Source organism: Theropithecus gelada, chromosome 11 (assembly GCF_003255815.1).
Source record: "Theropithecus gelada isolate Dixy chromosome 11, Tgel_1.0, whole genome shotgun sequence".
NCBI classification, from domain to species: domain Eukaryota; kingdom Metazoa; phylum Chordata; class Mammalia; order Primates; family Cercopithecidae; genus Theropithecus; species Theropithecus gelada.
This window is the reverse complement of record NC_037679.1, coordinates 17,989,838-18,014,894: the sequence shown is the minus strand read 5'-3', so window position 1 is coordinate 18,014,894 and position 25,057 is coordinate 17,989,838. Positions and strand designations below refer to the sequence as shown.

Here is a 25,057-nt window from a genome sequence, read left to right as displayed (position 1 = left end):
ACTATATTGTAGTAATGACACATTTTATTACTACCTCCAGAATTTAATTGTCATATAAGCTAACTCTTATAATACTCAATGCAGCGAATTGAACCGAAACAAGATTAAAAACATAGATGGACTGACATTCCAAGGGCTTGGTGCTCTGAAGTCTCTGAAAATGCAAAGAAATGGAGTAACAAAACTTATGGATGGAGCTTTTTGGGGGCTGAGCAACATGGAAATTTTGTAAGTGTGGGTTATCACAGTTCCTGCTCAGGTAATATGATCATAGAATGCTCAGTGTACAGTCAGTAGGTCTTATGTGAAATCCTATGTTAAAAATCTCATTATCCACAATCTTATTTATAATGTAGTATTCAGTTTTGATTCAGGTAATGTGATCGATAATTTATAAGTACCTAAATTTATAACCACCTAAATTATAAGAATATGTATTTTTTTTTTTTTTTTTTTGCTGACGTCTTCATATAACAAAAGCTTAAACATCTAATAACAGTAGGAATATGTAATAGGTTGTAATCATATGTCCCCTTTGAAGAGACTAGATAATGAAGTTTTGATCCTGCTTTTGATTCTTATTGTAAATGTAGGCACCTGGACCATAACAACCTAACAGAGATTACCAAAGGCTGGCTCTACGGCTTGCTGATGCTGCAGGAGCTTCATCTCAGCCAAAATGCCATCAACAGGATCAGCCCTGATGCCTGGGAGTTCTGCCAGAAGCTCAGTGAGCTGTGAGTTGCCTTTTATTCTCCTCAGGTTTGAGAGCAGGGATCATGCCAGGGCATGAGCTTCTTACCACTGATCTGTGAAATTTTCATAACAAAGTTTCCAAGGTGACAGCTTTTTTCACATGCAACCTAGTCTTATTTTTGTTGTGGTAAGTTGAAGCCAATTCTGTTGCAGTTCTATGGCACATTGGCAAAAGCAATGATGGTTATTTTCAAGCAAAGAGAATGTACTGTTTTAATTCCTGAGATTAGAAATATTTACTTGGGTATTATTAAGGCAGAATTTAAAAATAAGGATTAGTGTAGCTGATACGCTACCTGTCTTTTGGAAAAGGAATCATTGCATTGAACTGAAAAATAAAAGCTATTGTTTGTTTTTCTCTTTTTTCTTTACAGGGACCTAACTTTCAATCACTTATCAAGGTTAGATGATTCAAGCTTCCTTGGCCTCAGCTTACTAAATACACTGCACATTGGCAACAACAGAGTCAGCCACATTGCTGATGGTGCCTTCCGGGGGCTTTCCAGTTTAAAGACTTTGTAAGTTAACACATTTTGCTGTCAGTACACGAACCTAATTGGTTCCTAAATGTGCCCACGTTTCTCCTAGCAGATTTCTTTTGTTGTCAAGGAAATGCGTACAGCCTCAGAAGTAGTGTCTTAATCTTTCCCAGATCAGTTTGATTAAAATGGATCCATTTCATCCATATGTGTTTCGTAAAGGGATTAAAAAGGACAGTAATCAGTTTGTTTTGGTGATTACAGTTAACCTTCTCAGGATCTCCAGGAAATTGGTAACTGCTTAAGAGGGAAACAATTTTAAGTCCACTAAGTTTTCTTTATAAAATGCAGATTAAAAATTACTTAGAGCACAAAGGTCTACAAAGGGCAGTGAAGGAAGATACTGTTTATCATGCCGGTTATATCCTCAACCTGATCTCCGTCCTAAGAGAAAGAAAAGGGAGTTGAATTAATTGACCTTTGAAAAATTTCTCAAATGGTAATTTAAGGTTGTGCAATGGGCTTTTGATTTTTGCTCTGTCAGAAACTTTTACTCTGTTCATGATGTGAAGCATTACATAATTGAAAGACAGGCTGTATACTTTGGCGAACTTCTGCATGTGTGGTTGGAACAGTGGTTTTAAAGTTTAATGTATTTTTCAGACTGTTCAGATCTTTCAGAATGTAGTCATTTTGATAGAGGAATTAATAGGGCCAGTGTCAACTTTTTCTGATTTTAGGGGAAAACTTAAAATGTGGTTGAGGGAGTCAGGCAGGGTATAAGAAGTAAGTTGGAGAAAAAGAGTTTTCTATTGTTTTGAAAGAGGTGGAGATAATGTGGGAAATTAGGAGAAATTTTTTACAAATCATAAGCCACCTGGGTGGTGATATTAGGCTTTCTGAGCTTATCACTCTAAAGGGAATGCTTCTTTTAAAATTAGGGATCTGAAGAACAATGAAATTTCCTGGACTATTGAAGACATGAATGGTGCTTTCTCTGGGCTTGACAAACTGAGGCGGCTGTGAGTATGAATTGCCTCATAATTTAGCTCGCTCTTCGATTTAAAAATTTTGTCTTCACTGAAGTCAGCTATACAAGTTGACATCATGAAGAGATGAAATCGGTGCTTAATCTGGTTACTACCCTTTATCCTCTCCCCAAATGCCTGCTGTTGCACGCGATATATACTATTAACTTTTTCTTCCTTAGGTGAAAGTGTTTTATTCAACACTCTAGTGTGTGTAATTTACTTTAATATCCTCATAATCATTTTCATCTATGTTGAGGGCTTAGACTTTTGGAATTATCATTGCGTAAAAGTTAGTGCATGCACTTCCACATTTTGAAATTCTCAATCTTGTACTGTCCTCGCAGGAATTTTTTTAATGAAGTAATCTAGTAGCGACTGATAATGCTGTGGTAGGTTACAAGCAAAACGGGATGAAAACGTCTTATAATTAGCCATAAAACGGTCTTGCAGATGGTCATATTGCATGTTTTAAGCCAGCAGTATTCAAATTCACTTCCCTAGAGTCCTAAACTCCTGTGGATGGAGGGTATCCACAGAGAAGGAGGGGAAGGAGAAAACATTCACTATTATCTGCTTTGTTAGTGTTCTGAGACAGTTTACTTGAAATAAAGTCTCTGCCTCTTCCTAAAAGGACTCTGAAAAACAATTTAACTTAATCAGCAGAGTAACTTACTGAATACCTATTTTTGTTGGGCTCTTTGTTGAATGCTTTGAAAACCATGTTGAACTACGTTAGTGAACTAGATGGCGTGGGCACATTTTTACAGGATATATTGTTTAATTGAAGAAAATGGAATTGCTCACACATAATTTAAAAAGCAGTTCTGTTTATGAGAGTTCCACCCCCAAAATGGCTTTTTAATTTAAGTGTTCCAATGTAATTTTTTTCCCCAGGATACTCCAAGGAAATCGGATCCGATCTATTACTAAAAAAGCCTTCACTGGTTTGGATGCATTGGAGCATCTGTGAGTAGCTAGAATTCAGTTACCCTAAAGAGAATCTCTAAGATGGTTTTTACTTATGTGTCATGAAAGATAAAACAAACTGGAATGTGATTTTGTTGGCATCCTTCCAGTTCCATAAAATATATTTAAACATCTCCCTATTTTTCTATCTCTTTCTCTGTCTACCTACTTACCTACCTACCTATATAGAAGTGTACAGGTATATGCTTTCCTTTGTATTTAAGGACAAAAGCTGTATCTCCTTAATGGGTTTTTAATTGTTTTTCTCAAACAGTGATTATTTATTTTTTTAAAAAACCTACTAGATGTAGTTCGTTCACTATATGTCAGGTATGGTACCACATATTCACATATGTTGTCTCATTTAATTTTTAATCAGAATGCAATTCAATAGCTATTATTATCTTTATTGTTAAGCAGAGGTTCTAAGAGTTTATTGATTCCATTGGACAGTTAAAGAGATGACTTGGCTTTTAAAGAACAGAGACAATGTTCCACAGTCCTTAAGGGTGACATAGAAGAGTTTTAGCACTACTTTGAGAATTGTTTGTTGGTCTCTGATTGTTGTTTAATTATGAAACATGCAATCCCCTTACCATTGTTCTCTTTTTTCGTTTGTTTGTTTTCTTTTGTTTCTTCTTGACCCATCAGTTAGTAACTGTCAGAAGCAGGACTCAACCCAGAGCTGCCCCTACTTTCACAGTGCCCCTGCATCACACTAGCTCTTGCCTGTACAATCTCTGCTGCTACTCCCAGTAACTCGTAACTCCTGGCACACATTTCTGAAATGTCATTTAGGGGCTCAGGAATTTTCAGCCACTAAGAGAGGAAAGCTAGCTAACAATGATAGGAATCAATATTTTGCATGTTTTAACTAAGGAAACCAACCAGCTGCTTATAACCATGGTTGTATGTTTTACTCTTGTACAGTAAAAGTACAAAGTAATGTATGACTGTTAAGGAATGCTTGTAGCTGGAAGTTTTAATATCTATTAACCAGGACCAAAGAAGTTACAATTTAAAATACATATTGGGTTCTCCCATGTGTGCTATGTATTGAGAGTGAAGATTTAGCTGTTATCTATAAACCACTTTGTTGTCACCTTCTGACTGCGCCGGTTCTTCTGAGGGAGACTTGGATCGTGAGCCACCCTGACAGTGAACGCGGCAGTTCAAATTATAGTAGAATGATTCTGCAAAGCTGAGTTTTGGAAGGGCAGACCAACATTACAGTATTTATTGAAACCGATTATTTTGAAAAGAAAACCAGCCAAAAGGGTTTGTCATTTGGCCCATTCCATTTCTGGGAAAGTGGAATTAGTGGATCAGTGGAGTATTAATCTCTGCTTCAGTTTTCTTAAATCTCCCTTGATTGCCCCAGCCTCTTCGTCTAGCCATGTCTGGTCCCTTCTTTCTTTGTCTTCTCTTCCCCTTGTCTTACTCAGTATGCCCTTTGTATACTCTGACCCCTGTAAAGAAAAACAGAGTGGTAATCATTCTGGTGAATACTTCAATGCAGACTGCTTATAAGTCTCTGTAAAAAGAGAATTAACCCAGAATATATGTTCATTTTGTGAATTTCCTGCCTGAAGTATTTGCTTTAACAAGTGTATCTTGTCTGAACGTCTTACTGCGTTTATGTTAGTGAGCTGTGAGTGACAGAATTAGGTTAATGGTTAAAAGCACAGGTTTTGGAATTGAAAATAATTGTTTCAACCCTTACCTTCCCCTTTTGTGCTGAGCTAAATAGTAATACCGTCATATTTTGGGTTGTTATAGGAATAAATGCAGTAACACATGTAAATCACTGAACTGAGTGCCTGTCTTCAAAAATACTGTGCAAACGGTGTTTTATAAAAGCATAATTATGAGAAATTTTGTTTGTATATTTAGAAGTTTCTAATAGTTACTAATTTGAATAAAGAGTAACAGAATAAAATAATAGAACAGCTTGGGCCCCAATGAGTCAAATAATCTGTAAGTGATGACATAAAGTGAATCTTTTTCGCTAAAACACAACCTATCTGTGATACAAAATGCCCTGGTTCTTCAGCACAAGCTTTGCAGTGGATTCTTCTGGGGTTGCCCCAGTCATGTATTTCAACACATAGAGGGAGTATTTGTTTGGCAAATGGGGTGGGCAGTGTGGGCCCAAACTTTGTCCAAAAGCACGAAATGCTGGTAGTTTGTTCTGATGCATTTGATTTGGTGATTTTTCAGAGACCTGAGTGACAACGCAATCATGTCTTTACAAGGCAATGCATTTTCACAAATGAAGAAACTGCAACAATTGTAAGCTTTTCTTTTCCTTCTAGGAGTCTGAAAGTATAGAGGGGAAAACTGTCATATGGTGTGTCACCCTAGCTTATGTATCTATAAAAAGTGCCTGGCACATTCTTAACATTATTTAATTTTTATACCAGACAACAAAAAAGGAATTTATTTGTTCTTTTTGTTGAAATGAGTTTTTCTTTCTATTTTAAATTTGCAACTTTGTGGGACCAAATATAGTACAGTCACTCAATATAGTATTAATTTTTCAGTTGTAAGGAACTTTTGATAAATCAACACTTCTGTCTCCATGGGACAGTAAGAACAACAGAAAATCATGCTAGATACATTTCTTGTATTTTAAAATGGACCGTAGAATGCTTATTTCATGGGATGTGTGTATTCAGTTTCCAAATTCATTGCTTTGTTAATATTTACTTGGGTTTAGTTTACTTGTAGAAATCTGCATTTCATACAGAACAAATTGAATATAATTACTCTCCTCAGGCATTTAAATACATCAAGTCTTTTGTGTGATTGCCAACTAAAATGGCTCCCACAGTGGGTGGCGGAAAACAACTTTCAGAGCTTTGTAAATGCCAGTTGTGCCCATCCTCAGCTACTAAAAGGAAGAAGCATTTTTGCTGTTAGCCCAGATGGCTTTGTGTGTGGTGAGTATAAGTATTGCCCTTGCCTTTTATTTATTATTCTTTTTTCCCCTCCCATTTATCCAAATAATGGTTTCGAATAGATTTATGATCTCTTTATAAAGCTTTTATTTCTGCTGAGATAGAGGAAAATGGGTCTATAGTTTGCTGATTATTTTAATTTCACAGATGGGAAAGAGAGTTTTCTAAAATTGCTTCATCTTTGTTTTGACATCAGGATGGTGTGGTGGAAAAAGAATGAAATTGGATCTTGAGAGAATGGAAGGATAATCCCAGCCCTTCTACTTAACTTAAATTCCCTAAATGTTAGTCTCTGCCTCCATGAAATGGGGACTCTCTTTTCTTCTCTTCCCAACTCTGAGGCTTGTTGGGAGGCTTACATGAAAGAGATAATTATTAATGATTTATGGGGTGCTAAAAAAATATTGGTAGGTAACATTTACAAGTAATAGGAAATGTGTTGTTTTAGCATCCGAGAATCTCAGCATTAGAAATCTAGTTACCTAAACTTTACATAGCTGGATAGTAGCAGATCTGGATTTAAAAGAAAAGTATTCGTCTCTGGTGCAATTTTCTATCTATTATATGATGCTGCTATTTACTATTAGCTGCCATGGAGACCTCTGTAAAAGTGAATATGTTTTATAAAACAATAAATCAGAATTTGCTTATATTTAAGCATGAGTGTTAAAATATTAAGAACCTTCTTTTGCATTGGCATTTAAAAATTTACTTAAAACTGCTTTGTCCACGATATATATTTTTAGGTTGCAGCATTAAGCAGTGCCAGTAGTTTCTGGAAATAAAACCTCTGATGTAGCTTTTGGAACTGAATAAGCTTTTGGCATTCATCTGTAAGGGCCTGAACTGCTCCTTTCCCATGGTCCTTATTTCATAGTTTTTTTCGTCCCAAGATCTGATCCCCCTATTACTTTGAAACACATATATAGTGTCCATCGTTTTTTTCACTTCCTTGTGAATCTGAACATCGATTTATTAGATGAGAATTTCAGAATAATACAGAAAAGAAACCACCTCGATTACAGTATGCAGACATTGAAAAATAGCAGCATTGGAGTTATCAAAGCATCCCCCATAACCCACTCAACACACATAAAAAGTTTTTTCAAATAGTAGTAGCACCCAAATAGTACACTTTGGTAGATCTCAGATGTTTCCTTCTGAGTTTACATCATCATCACTGAGAAACTGAAGTTCAAAAAGGTAACTTTTCCAAAAAGTAACAGAGCACTAAAAATAACTGTTTAGAATGAAAGAGTTGCTTAGCTCTAATTATAATGTAGCTTTGACAGGGTAGCACAGCAGCGTGATTGGCCACTCAAAGCTCCAGGCCGAAGCCAGTGTCTTACAGTTTGTTTTAGAGATGCTTTTTCTTTTGCTGTCAGCTTTTTTTTTTTTTTGGATCTACTTAAAGTACTGCTTTTTAATAGTGGTTCTGTTTTGGTAAATGGAGTGTTAATGGCTGTCTTTGTTGAGTAATCATGATTGATGTTTGATTTCTTAATTTTGCTGCACCTTATCTGGGGAGAACATGGGAACAATTGCAGTTTCGTGATAGTAGTAGCATTCAGAAATGATCCATGAGCCTGGAAGTTTTTAAACTGCTTTCTTCTTGTACTTATACAAAGCATAAGGGGTCAGGAATAAACTGTGGGTTTTCTGATAGCCCCAAAATAACAGTCTTTTCTCAGGTAATACTGATTGATAAATAGATCTCCATCTGTATTCGAGATGAATGAGTTACTTTATAAACTCATTTCAACACGGGTACTGCTAGTCCATCTGGAAAACATACACAAAGGGTAAAACCCAGGCCGCTGTTTTTGCATTTCTTGGTGTTCAGATTTGAGTAGTATTTGGACTCTTGAGCCTTAACATTGTTTTGTCTCCTCCTCTCCATTTTGAACAGATGATTTTCCCAAACCCCAGATCACGGTGCAGCCAGAAACACAGTCGGCAATAAAAGGTTCCAATTTGAGTTTCATCTGCTCAGCTGCCAGCAGCAGTGATTCCCCAATGACTTTTGCTTGGAAAAAAGACAATGAACTACTGCATGACGCCGAAATGGAAAATTATGCACACCTCCGGGCCCAGGGCGGCGAGGTGATGGAGTATACCACCATCCTTCGGCTGCGCGAGGTGGAATTTGCCAGTGAGGGGAAATATCAGTGTGTCATCTCCAATCACTTTGGTTCATCCTACTCTGTCAAAGCCAAGCTTACAGTAAATAGTATGTGATCTGACTTTTCCTTTAGCATTTAAAGATACCTTTTAGAAATAGAAAGCACCTATTTTTCTCTCTTAATCTTAACCCTGTCTTTTCTTCTCACAGTTCCCCACCTGACTCTTCCTTTCCCTACCTTTCATTCCACAAAATTAAGATTCTTGGTTATTTGTATCTAAACCTGCAATTATGTTGAAGATGACACCGTACTCAGTGTGGTGAGTAACACAGAGATGAACCAGACATGTTTTGCTCTTTTGTTTTCTTTTTCTTTTTTTTTTGAGTCGGAGTCTTGCACTGTCGCCCAGGCTGGAGTGCAGTGTTGCAATCTCAGCTTACTGCAACCTCCACCTCCCAGATTCAAGGAATTCTCCTGCCTCAGCCTCCTGAATAGCTGGGATTACCGGTGTGCGCCACCATGCCTGGCTAATTTTTTGTATGTTTAGTAGAGACAGGATTTCACTATGTTGGTCAGGCTGGTCTCGAATTCCTGACCTCGTGATCTGCCCACCTCGGCCTCCCAAAGTGCTGGCTGGGATTACAGGCATGAGCCACCGTGCCTGGCCATGTTTTGTTCTTTGAGAGTTTACAGTGCAGTATACTGATCTGGAAGGCTGCAAAGCGTCATGCTGGACGCACAGTGCCTTTAATTCAGAGATCTGTATGTGAATCCTGCCACTCCTGCGTGATTTTCAGCAGATTACGTCTCTGCCTCCAGTTCCACATCTTTTAATTAGGGATAATAGGACCTGCCCCCTGGAGGCATTATGCTCATTCAGTGAAATAATGTGTGTAAAGGATGTAGCAAAATGGCTACAAGGTGTAGTGCTCAGTAAATGCACTGTTAGCCACTGTTAATGGAAGTCTATTCTTGTTTGCTTTGTGTGGTAGGTGTACAGTTTTACAGTAGGATGCTTGCCACTTTATCATTTAACTGTCTGTATCTGCCATGGTAGAAGATTTTGAATATGATTCATTAATGCATTCACTCAGCAAATAATGGCTGTGACCTGGCACATAGAACAGTTCAGAGTTTAAATTGTAGAATAAAACATGTATCAAAAGTCACAGAATGTTAGAGCTACCAGGAGGGACTTAAAAAAAAATAGATGAAGTGAATGGTCAGGGTACAAAGAGATTAATTGATACGCCCAAGATCTCACAGTTCATTACTGAGGAAACTAAAAAGCGGCAGAAAATAGCAGGAAGACCTTCATTCTGAGAATCAGATAACCTGTGTTTTATCCTGACTTCCTTGTTTCTGTGTCTGTAACCTTGAGCGGGCTTTTAATCTTTCCATCTCAACTTTAGTTTCCTTGACTTGAAATTGGAATTAACCCCTGCCCAATCTATGTCAGGGACAATCTGTAAGTATCAAACAAACAAAAATAATAAATAAAAAGGAATGCAAGTGAATCTCTAAGACTCCATTGGGCTAATGCCTGTGTTGTTTCTCTGATTTCAGTGCTTCCCTCATTCACCAAGACCCCCATGGACCTCACCATCCGAGCTGGAGCCATGGCACGCTTGGAGTGTGCTGCTGTGGGGCACCCAGCCCCCCAGATAGCCTGGCAGAAGGATGGGGGCACAGACTTCCCAGCTGCACGGGAGAGACGCATGCATGTGATGCCCGAGGATGACGTGTTCTTTATCGTGGATGTGAAGATAGAGGACATTGGGGTATACAGCTGCACAGCTCAGAACAGTGCAGGAAGTATTTCTGCAAATGCAACTCTGACTGTCCTAGGTGGGTGAGTTTGTTAAGATTCTGTAGTATAAATCAGTCTTGAAGATACTGGCTCATCCAAGGTCTCTAACTACCAGAAGTTGTGAGGATAAGAGATGAAGATCTATGGGGCATTGCCTTTCCCTAGGAAGTATTAATGCAAATGGCCTCTTGAACACTTTGAAGTTAGGGATTGCATGACAGCCTCAAGTCTGGCCACTGAGATGAATCCCTGTCCCCTCCATCCTGAAGAGAGGGGCCAAGCAAAATTTGTGATGCTTTCCCTTTTAGGGGAGATCACCCTCCTATAATTTTCCCACTGTGCTATCTATATTGGTACCTTGTTTTTTTGAGACGGAGTCTCGCTCTGTCGCCCAGGCTGGAGTGCGGTGGCGCAATCTCGGCTCACTGCAAGCTCCACCTCCCGGGTTCACGCCATTCTCCTGCCTCAGCCTCGCAAGTAGCTGGGACTACAGGCGCCCGCCACCAGGCCCGGCTAATTTTTTTTTGCGTTTTTAGTAGAGGCAGGGTTTCACTGTGTTAGTCAGGATGGTCTCAATCTTCTGACCTCGTGATCCGCCCGCCTCGGCCTCCCAAAGTGCTGGAATTACAGGCGTGAGCCACCGCGCCCGGCCTATGTTGGTAGTCTTAACACCATAAAGAACATATTTTAAAAATGTAGGAACAAATTGGGAAGGCCTCACTCTCTTCGCTCAGCCTACCATACCTCTCTGGAAATTTTTTTCATCTTTTACCTAAACAAATGCTTTTTAAAAATGTAAACACAATTATTATTCATGTGTCTCTGAAAGAGCTAATTAAAGTAACCTATTAAGATACTAAATAATAAAAGTAAATTATTGTCAGAGATTTTTTTTTTTTTTTTTTTTTTTTTTTTTTTTTTTTTTTTTGAGACGGAGTCTCGCTCTGTCGCCCAGGCTGGAGTACAGTGGCCGGATCTCAGCTCACTGCAAGCTCCGCCTCCCGGGTTCCCGCCATTCTCCTGCCTCAGCCTCCCGAGTAGCTGGGACTACAGGCGCCCGCCACCTCGCCCGGCTAGTTTTCTGTATTTTTTAGTAGAGACGGGGTTTCACCGTGTCGGCCAGGATGGTCTCGATCTCCTGACCTCGTGATCCGCCCGTCTCGGCCTCCCAAAGTGCTGGGATTACAGGCTTGAGCCACCGCGCCCGGCCCAGAGTTTTAATATAGGCCTGGGCATCCGGCCCTAAAAAGTTTCACTTAAAAAACTTAAGCGTTCTGATTTTTTTATTTATCAACGTACCCTTGTGCTTGAAATTATTTTTATACTTTCTGTTTTTAAAAAAGGTTTTGTTGCCCACTCTCCCCACCACCACCAGCTTCCCGACTTTTACAAAAGTGAGGGAAGTTGAGATTTTAAAAATAGTAGATATTATGCTTAACCGGTGTTATGAGTTAATGATAGCAGAATAGTGAAATACTGAATGTTGTAGATGTTTAGGCTCTTAAAAAAAGCCTGTCCAGTAAGTTGTGGGAGAATAAAATTTTAGGTTGCAATTTGAATAAGTTTAAATGCTACATTTTATGATATGGAAACTAAATTTTATTTGGGAAATTAAAAGCGTAACTTGTTATTTCAGAAACGCCATCATTTTTGCGGCCTCTGTTGGACCGAACGGTAACCAAGGGAGAAACGGCTGTCCTACAGTGCATTGCTGGAGGAAGCCCTCCCCCCAGATTGAACTGGACCAAAGATGATAGCCCTTTGGTGGTAACCGAGAGGCACTTTTTTGCAGCAGGCAATCAGCTTCTGATTATCGTGGACTCAGATGTCAGTGATGCTGGGAAATACACATGTGAGATGTCTAATACCCTTGGCACTGAGAGAGGAAACGTGCGCCTCAGTGTGATCCCCACTCCGACCTGCGACTCCCCTCAGATGACTGCCCCATCGTTAGATGATGACGGATGGGCCACTGTGGGTGTCGTGATCATAGCCGTGGTTTGCTGTGTGGTGGGCACGTCGCTCGTGTGGGTGGTCATCATATACCACACAAGGCGGAGGAATGAAGATTGCAGCATTACCAACACAGGTGTGTAAACAGAAGCTTGGCACAGGTCACGGGAGTCATGTGTATTTGTGGTTCTGCAAATACTTCTAGAACGTGTGTCTTGCAGTCTGAGTTCATCTCAGAAGGGTAACTCATTTTTTTCAAGCTGCAGAAATATGGTTCGCTAAAAATAACACTCCAGCCCCAAATAAAGCTGATGTTTAAAGATTAATACTCTTTGTTAAAATGACATCAGAATATCCTGTGACTATGAGATAAAATCCAAGTCACTAACTAAAATATTTCTAACTCCTTCATAAGGTAGTGATGGAGAACCAGAAACAGTCCTTTAATGATGAAGTTTACTTTCTGCAGTAGTTGTGTGTCTTGTGTATGTGTGTGTGCATGTACTTAGGTTGGATTTTATTAGTGGAAGAGGGGCTGTGACTTGATTAGTATGTGCAAAGTCAGATATTGATTGATAATATTAAGCAGAGAATATGGCAGTAATCAAGCTTAATTTGAAAGCTTAGATACTGTCCCATGAAAATTCTTAAGCCTTCAGCCTTTTAAAAAATCTTTTTAAACATTTGTTGTTTTGAAATTTGGGAGGTGCATCCAACGGGTGATAAAATGGAAAGTCAGCTTATACTTCCCGGAGCAACAAAGTCCTAATTTACCATTCCAGAATACTGTACAATCGAGATGGTTTTGCCACAGTAGATCCCCCCTAATTTGATGTACACAGAAGCCAAAATTAAATCTATGCCATTCCCCTGGGATACCTATGGGACAATTACGATCATTCTTGGTTAATAAAATGCTGCTGTTTTATTACAGATGAGACCAACTTGCCAGCAGATATTCCTAGTTATTTGTCATCTCAGGGAACGTTAGCTGACAGGCAGGATGGGTACGTGTCTTCAGAAAGTGGAAGCCACCACCAGTTTGTCACATCTTCAGGTGCTGGATTTTTCTTACCACAACATGACAGTAGTGGTAAGTGTTTAAAATGAACGTGGGCTGTAATTGTTTTGAAGTCATATGGTGGAAGACTCAGATACAATATTCATTTTCACAAGATATTGATAACACTGACATTTAGGACCTGGCCCAAGATCACTAGCAAAGTTGAAATTGTATAGTTCTATACCCTTCTCTTAAATACTAGGAAACAAAATAAATTTTTGTTTCTAACAATAAAAACAGACTAGTGGGTTTAGAAAAATGTAATTATTCTACGTGTAAAGGATGTTCGTATATTCTTTATGTTATAAATGTTCTTTGGCCCTGAACGTTGTCCTTCCTTAAATGATATTAACTGGTTACATGAATGGGCTTAACAGTCAAATGGTTTACATTATTTTCTTTTGAGAAGTCTATTTTTTGTTTATTTATTTTTATTTATTTATTTTGAGACGAAGTCTCACTCTGTCACCCAGGTTGGGATGCAGTGGCGTGGTCTCGGCTCACTGCAGCCTCCACCTCCTGGGTTCAAGAGATCCTTCTGCCTCAGCTTCCCAAGTAACTGGGACTATAGCCATGTGCCACCATGCCTGGCTGATGCTTTCTTTTGTTTTGTATTTTTAGTAGAGACGGGGTTTTGCCATGTTGGCCAGGCTAATCTGGAACTCCTGACCTCAGGTGATCTGCCCACCTCAGCCTCCCAAAGTACTGGGATTACAGGCGTGAGCCACCGCGCCCAGCCTCTTTGAGAAGTCTAATTCTGACCCTTGCTTTCAATGCTGCATGGTTTCGAGAATAATAATGGAGACAGCATAATACAAGAGCACAGGTTTTGTACAAGACCGACTCCTACTACTTACTCCATGTACTGTGGGGCACGTGGAGTACTTTCTGGTGAGGTACTTGTGCAAATGACATGAAAATGGAAAACTATGTGGTGCTAGGCACATATTAAGGGCTCAGCAAGTGGAAGCCATCGATGTTATTCTAAAATATATGACCAACTTTTCCCATAAGTATTTATTATACGCTCTGTGCTAGACATTGTAGTTGGGAGAGAAGTATATTTGTTTTCAATTTCACAGTTTCATCAGAGATGAGATAAATTAAAAGTGCTTGGCAAGTCACAGATAGCATAGAGTTAGAGGATCTGAGCATAGAAGTGAGTATTCTGGTTTAAAATTTTTAAACCCCACTGTAAATTTTTGCAGTTTTTTTGGTCTATGTGATGTTCTAGTCAAACTTTCATCCATAAATATGGAAAATGCCAAAATTGGGGAGAATGTTGAATGGCACTTGAATAATTGGATCAGTGACTAAGACTTTTGTTTCAAAGGGACCTGCCATATTGACAACAGCAGTGAAGCTGACGTGGAAGCTGCCACAGACCCGTTCCTTTGTCCCTTTTTGGGATCTACAGGCCCTGTGTACTTGAAGGGAAATCTGTATGGCTCAGATCCTTTTGAAACGTATCATACAGGTAGGTAATTTTCTTGCCTGAGTACAGTTCTGTTTCTTAGAGACTTCTAGATGTGCTAACCATAATCTCCTTCTGTTATTACCCCCAAATTAAAAAGGTTGCAGTCCTGATCCAAGAACAGCTTTAATGGACCACTATGAGCCCAGGTACATAAGGAAAAAGGAGTGCTACCCATGTTCTCATCCTTCAGAAGAATCCTGCGAACGGAGCTTCAGTGATATAGCATGGCCCTCACATGTGAGGAAGCTACTTAACACTAGTTACTCTCAAAATGAAGGACCCGGAATGAAAAATCTGTGTCCAAACAAGTCCTCTTTAGATTTTAGCACAAATCCAGAGCCAGCGTCAGTTGCCTCGAGTAATTCTTTCATGGGTAAGTTTATTAAGTTATCAGGTACCTCGTCTGAGGATCCGTACTCCAAGTTGTATGTGAGAGAGCAATGAGAGCCTTGAATGTCAAACTGGTAAAAAATGGTTTCTTGAATGAGGCTGCCATGACATCCGACTAAGTCATGTAAATGCCTCTAAAAGCAAAGTCAGAGGTGGGATTTTACTTGATGATGTGTTTAATCTGTAACTAAGCCTCAGGAGCTTTCTGGGTAGCACTGTGTGTGGCATCTACTCCAAGACAAGGGTTTGGGGAGGACTTAGGAGCTCAGCTTGTCAGCCATGTGGAAAAAGTGGTTTTGGGCTCCCACGGCCTTTGGGGTGGAGTTGTGTGCTCTGCATGATTGTGGTTTAGTATGTCTGGTGGCTTCCAAGTGAACCCGCAGTCGAAGGGTGGAAAACAGCATCCTACCTAGCAACAACTGTTAGTCTGACAAGCTGGACTACCTTTGGCAAAGAAAACCAGCCTTAAGGTCCAAGTCGGTGGTGTTAGATGCTGGCTGGCACTGAGATTAGCTTGTGAATTTTTTCGTCTGATGCATGGGGATAATAGGATGGAAGAGCTGAGGTCATCTTTTCACTGAACGGAGAGATGAGAAAATCAGCCACAACTTGCCATGTTGACAATAAAAAAAGGGAGAATTTTCAAATATTTTACCCAACTTCTATGAAATGTTATGTTTTATCACGGTGTAATTATTTATATTCCTTTCTGGAAAAAATTAAAATAATATGTTTTGTATGACTGAGGCAAGAATTTGATTCAATTGAGTAATATTTTGCTACAGTTAATGAAGCAAGGGCAGGACATAGGTTTATTTTGAAAGAAAATTTGTATATTTAGCTCCAGTTAATTGGATGTTACTGTCCAACGCATCCTTCACCGAAATTGGTGGGCTCTCAGCTAGGATATGGGGAAACTTATATTGGGGAGCTTTATTGCATGACCATTAACATCACTGCAGGTCACAAGAAATGATAAATAAGAGATGCATTTGTTCAGTGAATGTAAATATGAGGGAGGGCAAATGTCTTTTGCTCCATTCTAGAAGTGATCTGTCTGTAACACAGATGTACATGTATGAGTGCCACAATGTGGACTTGTAGAAAACACTTACTCATATTCATGGGGTAAGATGTTTCTTCATTTGCAATGGGTTTTATTGATTCACATGCTAGCAAAGGGACCCCTGTGCTCAAGGTGTTTCTTTCTTTCAGGTACATTTGGAAAAGCTCTCAGGAGACCTCACCTAGATGCCTATTCAAGCTTTGGACAGCCATCAGATTGTCAGCCAAGAGCCTTTTATTTGAAAGCTCATTCTTCCCCAGACTTGGACTCTGGGTCAGAGGAAGATGGGAAAGAAAGGACAGAGTTTCAGGAAGACAATCACATTTGTACCTTTAAACAGACTTTAGAGAACTACAGGACTCCAAATTTTCAGTCGTATGACTTGGACACATAGACTGAATGAGACCAAAGGAAAAGCTTAACATACTACCTCAAGTGAACTTTTATTTAAAAGAGAGAGAATCTTATGTTTTTTAAATGGAGTTATGAATTTTAAAAGGATAAAAATGCTTTATTTATACAGATGAACCAAAATTACAAAAAGTTATGAAAATTTTTATACTGGGAATGATGCTCATATAAGAATACCTTTTTAAACTATTTTATAACTTTTTTTAATGCAAAAAAGTATCTTACATAAATTAATGCTATAAATCATGATTATTTTATGTATTTTTATAATGCCAGATTTCTTTTTATTGAAAATGAGTTACTAAAGCATTTTAAATAATATCTGCCTTGTACCGTTTTTTTAAATAGAAATTACTTCATTATATTTTGCACATTATATTTAATAAAATGTGTCAGTTTGATGCCAAGCCCCATTTATACAATAACAATTTTTATTATTTTCAGCACAACTTAGGCTTAATTAGTTCACATTATGACGTCTCAAACTGATGGGAATTTTATTTAGCCCGTTAAAGTACGAACAAAAATGACCGTTCTTTCTACCTTCCAGGATTGTTGTAATACAGATTGAAATCAGATTGTGCATATGCAAGCACAATTGTAAATGAGAAGGAGCTACAGAGATTTAAGGTACATTAATTTATTTCTAAACCTATGAACAAAAAAAGATTTGTTGTTATAATCTGGTGTAATATAGTACAACTACCATTCCATCAATCACTACTCAATTCATGATTCTTTAATTATAATAATGGTTTACATGGTCCAATGCCTTATGCTTATCAAGTAGTTTCACTTTTGCCGTCCCTTTTCTTACAAACAAGCGAGTGGTTTATTGCACATGTCTGTAGCTAAAATGGCTATTGCAGAGGTGGACTTTCATGCGCTGTTCCAGGTTATAATGAGATGCTGCTAGAATTGTTTTCTGTTTTTATTGATTTTCTGCTGGAAGAGCAGTTTGTATATAAATTGTACTTCTAAGCTAGTCTTGAACAATTACCGAAATATTTTCTTTGATCATCAAGGTTTGGTTAAAAACTAAGTATAAAATTTGTTACTTAAGCATATAAAACTATTTAAAACATTTGTTTTAAAACAGTATTTATTGAAAAATGTAATTACATGACAGGCATATATACACAGAAAAATGAATATAACAACAGTTTCAAAACTAGATGACACAATTCAAAATAATTGAATGGAAAAGCAATTCAGTTTAATTCAGATTATCAAACTTTCTTCTTTAGTAAATTCTAGCTCATATGTGTAGTTTAAAGAAAAACCCTCTTGCTCAATATAAATTGGCACAAAAGGAGTTAATATAGCACAATAAGCTTTAAAAATCAGCTAACCTTCAAGGTGTGAATTTATGCCGTTGTCTTGTCTTTGAACTAAACTGAAAGCAGCTATTCAAAAAGCGGATTCTTCTTAGAGAATATGTCGAGGGTAAAGTCTTCCAGCTTTTAGTAAGTTTTGAGCTTTGTTGCTTGTGAGCCAGAAGCCTGGAACCCAGATTGCAGTCGATTTTCCTGCTTTAATTTAGACGCCAGAGTCAGAGTCCAAGACAGGAAGTTGATCCTTCCTTGGGCCACCAGTGACTAAGTACAGAGAAGTAATTTGGTATACTTTGGCTTGATCATATTGCCAGATTTTCAAAATTTTATTGTTAATTTGTCTTCATTATTGCCAGATGGGGCCTTTTCCAGTTATTATGAACTTCTTTTGAAGGATTTAATTTTTCCATACTTCAGCACAAAGGTTTAAATCATTAATGCTTGAAATTCAAAAATTAGATTCACTCTACATCAATATGATTTTACCCTTTTACTGTGTGTATGTGCTGAAATGTGTGAATTAGATGTAATCTTAACTGTCCGGAGAAAGAGTAGGAACTTGATTCCTCTTTCACAATTTGCAGGAAAAGAATATATACAATTTTGAGACTCCATATTAAATTAAAATGAATTAGTAGGTGGTATGATAGCCGAAAATAACATAGACTCAATGTAAAAAGCCTAATGTAGATAAATGTCACATTGCTTGGAGGAATGCTTGAAAATTCCAGTTTAATCATCCTATGCTTTTTGATATGAGTTTATGTACAACATATCTTAAAAGATGTTCACAAAATTTCTGTATTGTTTTTATCTTAATTCCACTATTGGCACTAATTGTAGGATATTGGGAAAGAAAAGCATTCCTTAGTTCTGGCAAAATTTTATGAAAGTTAAGTATCTGGAATATATATAATTTATTTTCACAGCCTTTCTACAAAAAGAAACCAAAAGTTATTGGTCACAATAGAGCCATACTACTTTTTAAAGATTGACAGAAGAAAAGAAAGTGGTTTGGTGTTTGTACACAACTTGGGAGGCTTTATTTCTTTCAATTCAATGTGATAGGAAGTAATTTATACCCAATATTATGATAGATGTGCTATACTGGTATTCTTCAAGAGAGTGGGAACCACATGTCCTTGCAAAATACCTGAGCTGTCCTTCCCACTCTTGCAATCTGAAGTGATCAGATTTATGTAATAGGATAATTTAGAACTCATCGTTTAAGACAGCATTCTGTTAACACATTGGATAACACAATACCCTGCCAAGAAAACAATTAGTCTTCAAAGAGAGGTACAGTTTCTTCATGAATTGAATAATTTTCATACTCCAGAAATATCTAGGTGCCAGAACTTAACCTTTTTCATGGAGCATTTCTTAAACAAATGTGTAATAGGAAAGTCCTGAAATAATTATCTTGCTTGGTCTCAAATGTGAGCTAAAATGGCACAGAAGTATTTTCATTGGTATTTTATTTTAATAGAGAAGCGGTTTTGCCCACATATTTTCTGAATTATCTCAATAACTTGGGCCATTTGGTTTTTTGTTGTTGAAAAATCTGTTACTGAATGGGATGTCTTTTGACAAAGAAATTCTGTTTTACTCAAGGTATATTATTAAGATAAAACATGAAAGTCTATATTGTAGGCCGCGGTGGCTCAAGCCTATAATCCCAGCACTTTGGGAGGCGGAGACGGGCGGATCACGAGGTCAGGAGATCGAGACCATCCTGGTTAACACATTGAAACCCCGTCTCTACTAAAAAATACAAAAAACTAGCTGGGCATGGTGGCGGGCGCCTGTAGTCCCAGCTACTCGGGAGGCTGAGGCAGGAGAATGGCGTAAACCTGGGAGGCGGACCTTGCAGTGAGCTGAGATCCGGCCACTGTACTCCAGCCTGGGCAACAGAGCCAGACTCCGTCTCAAAAAAAAAAAAAGTCTATGTTGTAGATTAAAATGTGCATAATTTATCAAGTTCATTCTCACTATTGTAAAAATTACAAGTTCATTTTTCATTCCTATTTTTTTTTAGTGTCAGATCTGGATTCCATATCTGCCTATGTGATGGTTGATACCCGTGAATACCAGAAAAGTTAAACCAACATTCACATGTAGCTTTTAATTAAAATTACATGTTTTAATTAAAGACATTTTAAGAATACATTTTAAAGAATACAAAAAGGGAATTCACAACCATACAATTCTTGCTTTTCTTCTATAATTTTTTTGTATACCTTTGTTGGGTTTCATGTTGAACTTTGGCTTCTATTTTACAAGTTTAACTTTTTTCTTAACTCTTTTTTTCTTCAGTACGACACCTAATACTTTTATGAGGTTATTCTAGTTGTTTTGGTGGTTATTTTGAGATTACTTCCTATAGCTTTATTTTGATCTAACTACAGCTCAGAGTTGAAATTTGGTAACAATACACTCAGTTTTCAAACATTTCTTATGCTCTGGTGATGTGAAAAATGAATAAAATCTTATTCTAATTATCAGTGGGATGGGAAACAGGTTCATGAATAAATACTTACTATTGATGTGTTAAATGCTATAGCTCAGTAGGCCCTTGTAACTGGCAGTGATTGTCTCCAAATGTTTACTTTCTAACTACTACCTGGAAGTGTTACATGGGCCTCACCAGCATGTCCCAGGTTAAGCCAATTATCTCTTTTCTCCACCTGCGTTCCACAGCAGTTCCAGTTCTGGTACTCTCGTTTAATCACTGTAATCACCATGCCTGATGGTTTTGCTCCTGAGTTTTCTCAAGGCTGATGATACCTTCCCGCTTATCCCATTGCCGCAGCTGAAGTTCAGCCCCTTTGTAGCAGTGTTTTAACTCATCTTCTCCTCCCTTGTTTTATCTAATCCATTGTCTTTGCTGTGACCAGAAATACTTTTTTTCTAAAGTAAATCTGAATGGGTCGCCTCCCTGTTTGAAAACCTTCGATGACTAATTTTAAATCCTAGTTATGTCATATAAGACCTTTCGTACACATCCCTGCTCACCCTTCAAGCCATGCTTCTCATCACCCCCAAATGTTTTGACCATACAGTACTCCTTATCCACCCCTATGCACTGTGTCCTTTTATAAACTAAACATCATTGTACATATTTCATATTGAGTTCTGCAAACATTTGAATGGCTACTGTGCTAGGTGCTATCTTAGATGCTATAGATACCGTAACGTTACTAAGACAAATATTATCTCAAGAAAGTGCTAGATAAACAACAAAACTTTTGTCCTGAAATGTGTTTTCTTCTTTCTCACTTGGCAGAATTCAGTTCTTCCAAGACAAAGCTTTTGCTTTTACCCCAAGCATAATAGCTGTTTTCCCATAGAACCCTGTGAACCATCTGATAAAATCACAGAGAAGCAGCTATTACTAAGCCAGCTGTGATGTCATTGTTTAAAATACTAAAACAGTTAATCTCTGTGTTAATCAGATACTTTCTAGGAAGAAATGAAGTGAAAAGATCTGTTTTTGACAATCACCAGGTGATGTGGTCTAGCACTTAGCTGTGTAATCACATGATGAATTAGATGATGTGTGGGCACTTAGCAGGAAGTCAACTTGTGCAGTTTACTAAAGGTAAACAGGTGGCCACGTGCATCAAGAGATGTTTTTCTTTTCTGTGGAACACTGAGTGGCTCCAAGTTAAAAAGTATGGGGTTTATGGGGGAACTACAGTGATGTAGCTGGAGTGAGAAGTTGCCGTCCCTCTTTTGTCCTCAACTATAAATTTGATTGTGAGAATCCTACAATGCAATATCCATCTTCCCTTAACCTTGCCTCTATGTTATCCCCTCTCTTATTTTTCTCATTCAAACGTCTCAAAATCTTAGTTCCTTTTCAGCCTGGGAAGATCAAAATTTGTTCATGTTCAATTGAAATTGCTTTTGCCAAGATGGCCAGTTTTTCTAACTTCCACACTTGACCATATGTTTACAGTTTTTATTTTACTGGACTAATACATTGTTGTAGCACCTTAATGAAACTCTACATTTTCCTAGTCCTACTTATCTTGCTGGTCATTTTCCTTGGTCTCTTTCATTACTGCATCTCTCATGGCCCACTTCTTAAAAATCAGTGTTACTCAAGGTTTAACTTGCTTGGAGTGTCTGATATCTGTCTATTGTTTACGAAGTTAATTTTTTATTTGCTTGGTATATTTTCCCCAGTTTTGTCATTTCCAATCTTACTGTGCCATTTTTGAAGTATGATTTACATGAAGTATATGAAGTAGGCAAAGAAACAGAAAGTAGAATAGTAGTTACCAGGGGCTGACGGGACGGGGAAATGGGAGTTGTCGCTTAACGGATATAGATTTTCAGATTTGCAAGATGGAAAACTTCTGGAAATCTGTTCCTGAACAATGTGAGTATGCTTAACATTACTGAGCTGTACACTTAAGTTTTAAGATGGTAAGTTTATGTTGCATTGTTTTAATCACAATAAAAAAAATTGTGTCTGTTATAATCAAAATATACTTAAAACTTTTCCCAACATGGTCATCTTTAGTTTTTTATAGGCGTGTGTATTAGGGTTCTACAGAAAAACAGAACCAGTAGGAGATATATATATATATATATATATATGGATTTATTATGGGAATTGGTTTATGTGATTATGGAGGCTAGGAAGTCCCACAATATGCTGTCTGCGAGCTGGAGAACCGGGAAAGCCAGTGGTGTAATGCAGCCTGATCCGAAGACCTGAGAACCAGATGATGTAACTTTCAGTCCAAGACCTAAGGCATGGGAACCTGGAGCTCTGATGTCAAAGCACAAGGATAAGATGGATTTCCCAGCTCTACCACAGAGTGAATTCACTTTTCTTCCTGTTTTTTGTTCTGTCTGGACCTACAATGGATTGGATGATGCCTGTCCACATTGGTGTGGAGGGATCATCTTTACTCAGTCCACTGATTCAAATGCTAATTTCTAATGGAACCACCCTCAAAAACAGAAATAATGTTTTGCCAGTTATCTGGGTATCCCTTAACCCAGTCAAGGCGACATATAAAATTAACCATCACAGTGAATTCATGCTATTATAATTTGAGAATTATGAATACATTTGGAACAATGTCTTTTTTTTTTTTTTTTTTTTGAGACAGAGTCTCACTCTGTCACTCAGGCTGGAGTACAGTGGCTCACTGCAACCTCTGCCTCCTGGGTTCAAACCATTCTCCTGCCTCAGCCTCCAGAGTAGCTGGGATTACAGGCATCCGCCACCATGTCCGGCTAATGTTGGTATTTTTAGTAGAAACGGGGTTTCACCATGTTGGCCGGGCTAGTCTTGAACTCCTGATCTTGTGATCCGTGTGCCTCAGCCTCTCAAAGTGCTGGGATTAAAGGCGTGAACCACCACACCCTGCAGAGCTATTTCTGCTATTTTATTTTGTTCTGTTTCTCATCATTTCTCTTTTTCTCCTTTTCTTGACTTGAATTTTTTGTTTTCCTTTGCTAGTTTGGAACTTACAGGTTAGTTATATTCTTATTCTTTGTAAAGTTACCACTAAAATTTTAACATGTTTTCTCTCTCTCTCTTTCTATCCCTCTCCTGTTTTTTTTGGTTTTTTTTTTTAAACTAATGAAGGGCTATACTTCTTTGTCTTCCCAGGAAAGACAGTGATTTAACAAACTTTTCCTGCTCACCTACACTGTCTTCATGGATTTTTTTAAAAATTGTTTCCACATATTTATTAGAATGACCAACATACTTTACCATTCCTTCAATCTCCTTAATTTCATTACATTTGGTTAATTTTTCTTCTTGATAAACTACAGTTGTCCCTCAATGTACTCTGGGGATTCATTCCAGGAGCACCTGTGTATACCATAATCCACACATACTCAAGTCCTGTGGTTGGCCCTGTGAAAGCCACTTTTTTGAAGTCAACTTGCCTTATATGCAGGTTTGGTATCCCTTGAATACTGTACTTTTGGTCCAGGTTTTTTTGTTGTTTTTTTTTAAATCTCCATATAAGTGGACCTATGTAGTTCAAATTCAATCTGTTCAAGGGCCAGCTGTGTATTCCTTAGGAATTCTTTTAACCTGTTAAAAAATATGTTCTCATGGCTTTTGTGGGTCTAAAGATATCCTCATCTTGCCCTAACTTGAATGATGGTTTAGTGAATAAAAAGTATTACATTGGTGGTCGTTTTACTTGACTGTCTTTCAGATTCATTTGTTGAAATCTGTCCTCACTCTATTGTCAGTGCTCTGCTACTGATCCGTCTTTCCCTCTGGTAGCTTTTAAGTCTCTTCACTTTATCTTTCATCCTTTTCAGTTTCATTGTAATGGTTCTAAATGTGAGTTTATTTAACATACCTGACCTGATGCCCATTTAATCTGAAAATTTGTTATAATTCTGGAAAAACCTTGACCTTTTAGAAAACTGCTTACCTGCCTTTCCATTTACTCCGAAATTCTCAAATCCCTTTAAGATGTATTTTGGAGCCTCAAATAATCTTTTATATTTCTCATTTACTCTCACGTGTTCTTTCTAGGTGAATAATTATCTTAATTATTACGCTTAATTATCTTATTGCTCTAATTTTTAACTGCAATCTAAAAAGACCTTTTTTATGTCGAGGACTGTATCTTTACATATGTCAGAATGCTAGATGTTTCTGTTTTTAGCCATTTCTTATTAAACTGTGTCTGCCTGCTTGTGTTTCACAACATTATACGGGTGCTACTTTCTTGTGTCTCTGATAATCTTAAAATTATTTCAAAATCACAAAGATTGTTGTATTTTTATTTTTTCAAAACTGACACAATCTCTGTCTTGTTTACCATCCCTCTTAGTGTTAGTTTTGGTTATGTGATTTGGAATTTTTGTTTGCAGGTTTATCTTTTTCCTTTTCTTTTAGGGTTGACTCTCCCTTTTTAGTGGTTTTATGCTTGTGGTACCATGGGACCCTTGGTCCAGAAACAGCTTTTGTATTAAAAGCTAGGGATGATGTAGGTACTTGCCATAGTCAGTCATAGAGCTGGCCGTCATTGGCTCAAGTACTACCTCCTTCAAGCACTGTAAGTTCACAAATTGACATATACCTTAGTCCTAGACCGTGGTCACTGCTGTTTCCATAGGTGGAGAGCCCTGCTCCCATGTCCAGTTTGAGCCTGCCTCCATTCCTTGCAACACCAAGGGAACTTTTGGCTCTTGATTAAGCTTTTGGCTTTGCCAGTTTTCTGACTTAGAGCTTTATAGAGCAC

At 38.0% G+C, this 25,057-nt stretch overlaps 1 protein-coding gene across 1 annotated transcript in view; it reads left to right on the top strand.

Annotated features, from left to right (window-relative positions):
- LRIG3 (leucine rich repeats and immunoglobulin like domains 3) overlaps positions 1-16,892 on the top strand; it is a 46,665-nt gene extending 29,773 nt beyond the window's left edge. The window contains exons 6-19 of the mRNA XM_025403665.1: positions 85-228; positions 594-737; positions 1,131-1,274; positions 2,177-2,257; positions 3,161-3,232; positions 5,453-5,524; positions 6,011-6,174; positions 8,102-8,422; positions 9,882-10,163; positions 11,762-12,214; positions 13,013-13,171; positions 14,475-14,618; positions 14,716-14,991; positions 16,224-16,892. Of these exons, the coding sequence (XP_025259450.1) occupies positions 85-228; positions 594-737; positions 1,131-1,274; positions 2,177-2,257; positions 3,161-3,232; positions 5,453-5,524; positions 6,011-6,174; positions 8,102-8,422; positions 9,882-10,163; positions 11,762-12,214; positions 13,013-13,171; positions 14,475-14,618; positions 14,716-14,991; positions 16,224-16,468 (2,701 nt within the window). The 3' untranslated portion in view covers positions 16,469-16,892. The remainder of the gene's footprint in view (positions 1-84; positions 229-593; positions 738-1,130; positions 1,275-2,176; positions 2,258-3,160; positions 3,233-5,452; positions 5,525-6,010; positions 6,175-8,101; positions 8,423-9,881; positions 10,164-11,761; positions 12,215-13,012; positions 13,172-14,474; positions 14,619-14,715; positions 14,992-16,223) is intronic.
- The last annotated feature ends 8,165 nt before the right edge of the window (positions 16,893-25,057 follow it).